The sequence below is a fragment of the Oryctolagus cuniculus genome, chromosome 1 (genome assembly GCF_051225735.1).
Source record: "Oryctolagus cuniculus isolate XC-2025 breed Fujian yellow rabbit chromosome 1, ASM5122573v1, whole genome shotgun sequence".
Taxonomy (NCBI): Eukaryota; Metazoa; Chordata; class Mammalia; order Lagomorpha; family Leporidae; genus Oryctolagus; species Oryctolagus cuniculus.
The window spans coordinates 236,522,134-236,529,263 of NC_142867.1; the positions used below are offsets into that span (position 1 = coordinate 236,522,134).

The following is a 7,130-nucleotide window of genomic DNA, read 5'->3' on the forward strand; positions in this document are numbered from 1 at the left end:
CGGCCGGCTCTGGAGGTGGCCACAGCGGGCTCCTGTCCCCGGGGCCGGCCCTGCCTCTCGCTGCGTCCCGCACACGGAGCCCTGGGACCGGACCTTCTCTGCTCTAAGCCGCCACACCGGGGCGCTTGGCTGTCACGGTCTGGCCAAGCTGTTGGCTCACTGGCCTCCCTGCGCGAAGCTCCGCCCCCATGTTCCGACCCCTCTTGTGGCCACGCCCACTCCTCTGGGCTGCCCTGTGGTCTCCCCAGGCACTCAGGCCCCAGCCCGGAGGCCCCGCCCACCCCTGACTGCCTTGTTCTGAGCTTTGCAGAGGGATGAGCTCCCAGGCCAGGGGGGCCGCCCGCGAGCCGGGGGTGTGCGCTGTGTGGACAGCGCCTCGGGGCAGGCGGTCCAGGGCTTCGCGGTGCTCTGTGGGACAGCAGAGTGGTTCCCCCACTCCCCACCCCTTTCCTGAGCATTTTCAGGGTCCAAAGTGGCCGTTTTAGGTGCGGGTGTTTGGCCCAGGGGATTAAAACGCCTGTGACCCTCGTAGAAGGCCCTGTGCCCAGCACGTCCCCTCCCTTCCCGCCTGTGCGCACCCTACATGTGAGTCCCTGGCCCCGACTACGGCTCCCTGTCTGTGCACGGTGCCTGGCCCAGCCCCGGGGTGCAGGTGTCTGGAGAGGGAGCCCGGGTGGCAGTTCCCTTGCCTCTTTGTATCTCTCTCAGAAGTTTTGTTGTTTTTGTTTTTGTTTTTTTTTTTTTTGTTTTTTGTTTTTTTTGACAGGCAGAGTGGACAGTGAGTGAGAGAGAGAGATAGAGAGAAAGGTCTTCCTTTGCCGTTGGTTCACCCTCCAATGGCCGCCGCGGCCGGCGCACCGCGCTGATCCGATGGCAGGAGCCAGGAGCCAGGTGCTTTTCCTGGTCTCCCATGGGGTGCAGGGCCCAAGCACCTGGGCCATCCTCCACTGCCCTCCCGGGCCACAGCAGAGAGCTGGCCTGGAAGAGGGGCAACCGAGACAGAATCCGGCGCCCCGACCGGGACTAGAACCCGGTGTGCCGGCGCCACAACCGGAGGATTAGCCTAGTGAGCCGCGGCGCCGGCTTTGTATCTCTCTCAGAAGTTTTAAAAAATTTACAGAGAACCCCAAAGTGGCCCCTTTAGTGATGTGTGAAATGCCGGGCGTTATGGGGGCTCAGGGGAGACCCAGGGTGCAGGAGGGGGCCTGAGCCTGTGGGCCGAGAGTCCACGAGAGGCCCCCAGCCCTGTCGCACACCAGCGCTCCCCTCTGCGCAGTGGGCCCTGTCTCTTCCCAGCGCCTGGAGAGACACCTGCCGAGGGCGGAGGGCGGAACCGCTCCACGTCCCGGCGCTGGCGAGAAGCACAGGACAGAAACCAGAGCAGCCCGGGCTCGGAAAGCAAACGGTTCTTAGGGAAGCAGCGGGGGGAGGGCTTTGCTGCCGTGGGATCGGCAGGGCTGGGGGCAGAGCGGCATGCGGGAGGCTGCGTGGGCGCCGGGCGTGGCTGGGGATGAAGGCTCCGGACGTGGCCCGGCTGGCGGCAGGAGCGAGGACGGCCCTGGGCTAGGGGGGCCGCACCTTCATCTCCGACACCCTGTAGCTGTAGTTGTAGCCCTTCCCCGAGCGCCAGTTGATGCCGTTGGCAAAGCTGTCGTGGGAGCCGCCGAGGTAGCGGCCATTCAGGTTGGACACGTGGCACTCCTTGTACCACCAGGCCCCCTGGTACTGCTTGGCACAGTTGGAAGAACTCTGGTCATTGTCCTGGTCTTTGGTGGAGAAGGGCTGGTCATTGTGGGACGTCAGCGAGTCGCCTGCCCGGAAGACACGTGGGTCTGCGGGTGCTAGGCAAAGCCCCGCCCCCAGGAGCCCCCCGCCACGTCCTGCCTTGGCAGACTGCCAGTGGGGGCTGGGCGTACTTGTCGCAACCTCCCCCAAAGCCAGGGTCCCCTCCTCCAGCCACCCCGTTTCCTCCAGGGCCCCCCCAAATTGTCAGCCCCACTCACTCCCCTGGAGCCACCCTCCCCCCAGCCCGTACGCCTCCTCCAGCTCCTTCCTCGTCTCCCGGCTTGCCTGGAAGCCCCTCACCCTCACCCGGCAGCCTCTGCTCCACCGGAACCCTGGCCATGGAGCTCCCCTCTGGCTCTCGCAGACGAGCAGGGTCACCCACTCCCCTTAGCTTCAGCTTTGCACCCGCAGCGTGGGGAGCACGCCCCAGCCCTGCACCCGCAGCGTGGGGAGCACGCCCCTGCCCTGCACCCTCAGCGTGGGGAGCACGCCCCCAGCCCTGCACCCTCAGCGTGGGGAGCACGCCCCAGCCCTGCACCCGCAGCGTGGGGAGACACCCCAGCCCTGCACCCGCAGCGTGGGGAGCACGCCCCCAGCCCTGCACCCGCAGCGTGGGGAGCACACCTCGGCCCTGCACCCGCAGCGTGGGGAGCACGCCCCCAGCCCTGCACCCGCAGCGTGGGGAGCACACCTCGGCCCTGCACCCGCAGCGTGGGGAGACGCCCCGGCCCTGCACCCGCAGCGTGGGGAGCACACCTCGGCCCTGCACCCGCAGCGTGGGGAGCACACCTCGGCCCTGCACCCGCAGCGTGGGGAGCACGCCCCAGCCCTGCACCCGCAGCGTGGGGAGCACGCCCCGGCCCTGCACCCGCAGCGTGGGGAGACGCCCCCGGCCCGGCCCTGCACCCGCAGCGTGGGGAGCACGCCCCCAGCCCTGCACCCGCAGCGTGGGGAGCACACCTCGGCCCTGCACCCGCAGCGTGGGGAGACGCCCCGGCCCTGCACCCGCAACGTGGGGAGCACACCTCGGCCCTGCACCCGCAGCGTGGGGAGCACGCCCCCAGCCCTGCACCCGCAACGTGGGGAGCACGCCCCAGCCCTGCACCCGCAGCGTGGGGAGCACGCCCCGGCCCTGCACCCGCAGCGTGGGGAGACGCCCCCGGCCCTGCACCCGCAGCGTGGGGAGCACGCCCCGGCCCTGCACCCGCAGCGTGGGGAGCACGCCCCGGCCCTGCACCCGCAGCGTGGGGAGCACGCCCCGGCCCTGCACCCGCAACGTGGGGAGACGCCCCGGCCCTGCACCCGCAGCGTGGGGAGCACACCTCGGCCCTGCACCCGCAGCGTGGGGAGCACGCCCCCAGCCCTGCACCCGCAGCATGGGGAGCACGCCCCCAGCCCTGCACCCGCAAAGTGGGGAGCACGCCCCGGCCCTGCACCCGCAGCGTGGGGAGCACGCCCCCGCCCTGCACCCGCAGCGTGGGGAGCACGCCCCCAGCCCTGCACCCGCAGCGTGGGGAGACGCCCCCAGCCCTGCACCCGCAGCGTGGGGAGATGCCCCCGGCCCTGCACCCGCAACGTGGGGAGCACGCCCCTGGCCTGCTGCCTTCCTTCCAGGTCCCCAAGGAGGAGGCACAGATGAGCTCAAGGCTCTGTCCCCAAGGTGGCAGGTGCGCCTGGCTCAGCCAGGGCAGCCAGACGGCACAGCCTGCTCAGAGCCTGGAATGCTCACAGGTGCACTGATGGGGCGTGTCCCTCGGGGCAGGGGCTCCGAGGGCCACGCAGGGACGCTGGGCTCTGTCCCAGGTGCGGGCAGTGACGCCAATCAGTCGTCACACACCCGTCGTCCACACTGCCAGTGCAGCCCCAGGGGTGTCGCCAACGACAACCGTGACCCCCTACAGCACGTGGATGGAAGCAGGCTCGGACGGGGTTCCCCAGCCCGAGGTCCCCGGCTTCTCCGGCCCCATGACCCCCACTCACCAGCACTGCCCCCAGCAAAGGCCCCCAGGACCAGCTTGTACTTTTCGGCCTCGCTCGCCATCTTGAATGAGCTGTACTTGGCAGTGTAGTAGTTGCCCTCGAAGTCCACCAGGTCCACGCGGAGCTCGCTGGTCCCTGCCGGGGCGGGGCGGGGTGACACAGCAGGTGGGGGCGGGCCGTTGTGTGCCGGACGTGGCCTCCAACTTGAGATGGACGGGAGCCCTTGTTGGCTGAGGGCCTCCTCAGCAGCTTCTACCTCCAGGCGGCGTCCCCAGGTCTGATCCCATGCCTGGACACCAGGGCCTCCCGGAGGCCTGGGCCGGCCTGCCCTCCCGGGGCCCAGGTGCCCTTCCAGGCCGAGGGGTGCTGGCTAGAGACCGCCTGTGCTCTCCACACTCGGCAGTCTGACCGACTACCGCATAGCGGACAAGATGTGACCCCAGCAGCAGCGTCTGAACCCCCAGGGGTGGAGAGCATAGGTCGCCTGATCCAGGAGGGCATGGCCCCCGGGCCCCCGCCCACCCCAGCCCTGCCCACGCCCTACCCTCGGCGGTCAGGGCGTGGATGTGGTCATTCCCCAGCCAGAACTCCCCCAGCTGACTGCCAAAGCCCCGCTTGTAGGCGGCCCAGTCCCGGTAGAAGTCCACAGAGCCGTCCACCCTGCGCTGGAAAACCTGCGGGCAGCGGGGGGCTCGGGAGCCGGGGCCCAGGCGGACGCCGCAGTGCCAGGCCCCGGTGGGCAATGCAGAGACAGACCGAGGATTCCAGGCAGAGACTGGGGGGGAGGGAGAGAGAGGGAGGGAGGGGGAGGGGCAGAGCTCTCCTGCCAGGAGCAGACGTGGCCCCCAGGGGCCTCCCTCCGCCCAAAGACCCCGCCGCCCACTCACGGTCCAGCCGCCCCCATCCGTGTCCATGTCGCACAGCACGGGCAGGGGCCGGCAGTCGGGCAGGAAGATGGTGTGCCAGCCGCTCAGGACGTGCCCCTGGCTGAGCAGCTGCCGGCAGCTCCGGGGCCCTGGGGGTGCAGGGGGGGCGTGGACGGGGGATGGGCACTCTGGGCGGGGCGGGCGGGGCAGCATGGGGAGGCCCAGGAGGCTGCATGGACAGAGGAGGACTCAGTCCCGGGAGGGGGACACAGCCCCCCAGAGCCCAGCTGTGCTGGCCCAGCCCTGGGGCACGCGGCCTTGGGGACACACTCCAGGGACCCAGTGCCAGCCCTGGTACTGCCTCAGGTCCCTGGCGGGGCCCAGGTGCCCGGTCCTGTGCAGCTGGCTGGTGGCGAGGCCCAGGGCTCCCAGCTGATGCTTCTGGCAGACGGGGACCAGCTGGGGCGGGGGTGGGCCGGGCACCCACCTGTGCTGCATTGCGGGGGCTCCCAGGACTGTCCTGCAGGCGAGACCCGCAGCAGACACTCAGCACGGGAGGGAGGGACCAAGCTGTCCCCACGCGAGCAGCCACGTGGCACCAACGTGGCTGCCAGCCTCCAGAGAAGCCAGGCCTGCCTCTGCCCCTGAGAGAGCCGAGCCACGGAGTGCACACGGTGCCCACTTCCTCCTGTGGCTCCTGCCCAGGCCGCACTGCGTCAGGACCAATGGGTCCCCCAGAGACACGTGTGATCGGTGAGTACGTGGCACTGACACGCAGCCGTGACCTGGGTCACCACGCAGCACCTGCTTGTGCCCGGAGCTCTCTGCCACGGCCTGAAATCCCACAGCTGCAGGGGCAGAGGCCACGCGGCCACTGGACAAGGCCCCTGCCCAGGGGATGGACGGGCTGCAGTTGGCCCCTACAGGAGAGTGGACGCCCTGACCACACACCCCAGAGGGGGGACTGGGTCCCAGGCCACACCTGGATGAGGCCCCCATCCCTGGTGAGGCCGCTTCCCCCTGAGACCCCAGACTCCCCGCCCAGCAAGATGGCTCACCTCGCTCTCCACGCGGCCCCTTCTCCCCGGGGGCTCCTGGAGAGAGAGGAGAGTGAGCCGCCACGCCCGGGACACGGGTCACCCCGGATCACCAGCGCTGGACGCATCATGTCCCCAATCCCTCCTGGACTCAGGGAGGCCGGGGTTGAACGGGCATTGGCCGAGAGTTTGCAGGGCCAGACCCAGCGGGCAGGCATCCTGCTCTGGGTCCCGGGGTTGAGCCGGGGCCCTGCCTATGGCAAGAAGCAGATGGACAGCCCCAGGGTCCCGCCCCTGCCTCTCCCCCTCCCCACGCCTTCCCGCCCAGGTACCTCTGGGGCCAGGCGGTCCTGCCTTCCCCGGGGGTCCAGGGGGACCTTGTTCTCCTGCCAATGGCAAACACACAGCCTGAGGGAGACGCCCGGGTCTGGGACCGACGGTCACTCCTGCCGCTGCTGGAGGCCCCGCCCCTCTGAGCTGGCGCCGCCTGCCACAGAAGATTCTGGGGCTGGGGCCCCAGGCCCTCAGTTAGGGGCCAGGTCTGGAAACAGGGAGCCCCCCAGAGCCGGGCTGGGGCCTCGCTCCCCCTCCAGGGGTGTTCCGAACTTTCCCTGGCGGCAGGTTCCCTCCCTGCCGTTGGCACCTGGGAGGCCTCTGGCCGCAGAGCGCAGATGCGATGCGGAGGACGTGGCGTGGGTCTCGCGGCGTCCACGTGTGGTGGGCAGTGAGAGGACACCGTGGTGTCTGCCCAAGCCTGGCCAGAGCCCCCCGGGGACCACGCAGCCGGCCGCAGATGCAGGGCCCAGGCCGGGCCCCCATGCAGGTGCAGCCTGGCATCTGATCTCCCAGGAGCAAGGGCCGCGCCCGGCCCTCCCCACCACTGAGCCCCCCACCCCTGCGAGCACCCACCTCTCTCTCCACGGGCGCCTGCCTCTCCCTTGGGCCCTGGCGCTCCTGGCACTCCCGGGCAGCCTCGGAGAACGGTCAGCTTGTCAGAGCCCCCCAGGCCCACCAACTTCACCTCTGCAGAGACACAAGCACCCGTCAGGGTGGGGGCCCCGGGCCCGAGGCCCCATGGAGCCACCAATAGCCGTCGGGCCCGAGGGGACCCAGCGCCTCAGCGCGGCGCATCCCCAGGCAGGTCACCCAGCCTCTCTGCGCCTCGGCGGCCGGGTGGGGTGGAACTCGGGCTGCGAGGAGGACCGGGGTAGAGAGTGGGTGGGGCAGCTCCCGGCCAGCTGCCCCGGGAAGCCTCGCAGGCCCTTGCTCCGCCCCCACTCGGTCAGGACTCGGGGCGCCGCACCCGGACAGGTGTCCACGGCCTGGGAGGCCAGGTCCTCCACGCCCAGGAACAAGGCGAGCAGGACGGCGGCTCCACTCAGCTGCATGGCCCTGGTGCTGCCGCTGGCACAGCAGGGGAAGTGGGGCTCGGCTGGGCTGCAGGTCTTGGGCCCTGAGGGGA

General features: G+C 70.3%; 1 protein-coding gene across 4 annotated transcripts; it reads right to left on the bottom strand.

The window, feature by feature from the left end:
• Positions 1 to 1,391: 1,391 nt before the first annotated feature.
• Positions 1,392 to 7,130, bottom strand: LOC138847548 (ficolin-2-like). Of its 4 annotated transcripts, XM_070066684.2 has the most exons (9): positions 6,972 to 7,130; positions 6,578 to 6,691; positions 6,001 to 6,054; positions 5,690 to 5,725; positions 5,119 to 5,151; positions 4,653 to 4,780; positions 4,310 to 4,439; positions 3,766 to 3,900; positions 1,392 to 1,811 (listed from the first exon to the last, which is right to left on the bottom strand). In XM_070066684.2, exons 1-9 carry the CDS (start codon positions 7,054 to 7,056, stop codon positions 1,564 to 1,566), a joined length of 963 nt encoding a protein of 320 aa, XP_069922785.2. In that variant the 5' UTR covers positions 7,057 to 7,130; the 3' UTR covers positions 1,392 to 1,563. The 4 variants fall into 4 exon arrangements, with proteins under 4 accessions (XP_069922785.2, XP_069922786.2, XP_089178557.1 ...); XM_070066685.2 differs by lacking the exon at positions 5,119 to 5,151; XM_089322431.1 differs by lacking the exon at positions 4,310 to 4,439.

Bases quoted from the DNA above. Each gene is read 5' to 3' on its own strand.
- LOC138847548 (XM_070066684.2), bottom strand. From the start codon at position 7,056: ATGCAGCTGAGTGGAGCCGCCGTCCTGCTCGCCTTGTTCCTGGGCGTG. The intron at 6,055-6,577 runs GTGGGTGCTCGC...TGCCATTGGCAG, and splicing joins AGGCGCCCGTGGAGAGAGAG to GAGAACAAGGTCCCCCTGGA. The intron at 5,152-5,689 runs GTGAGCCATCTT...TCTCGCCTGCAG, and splicing joins GGGGCCGCGTGGAGAGCGAG to GACAGTCCTGGGAGCCCCCG.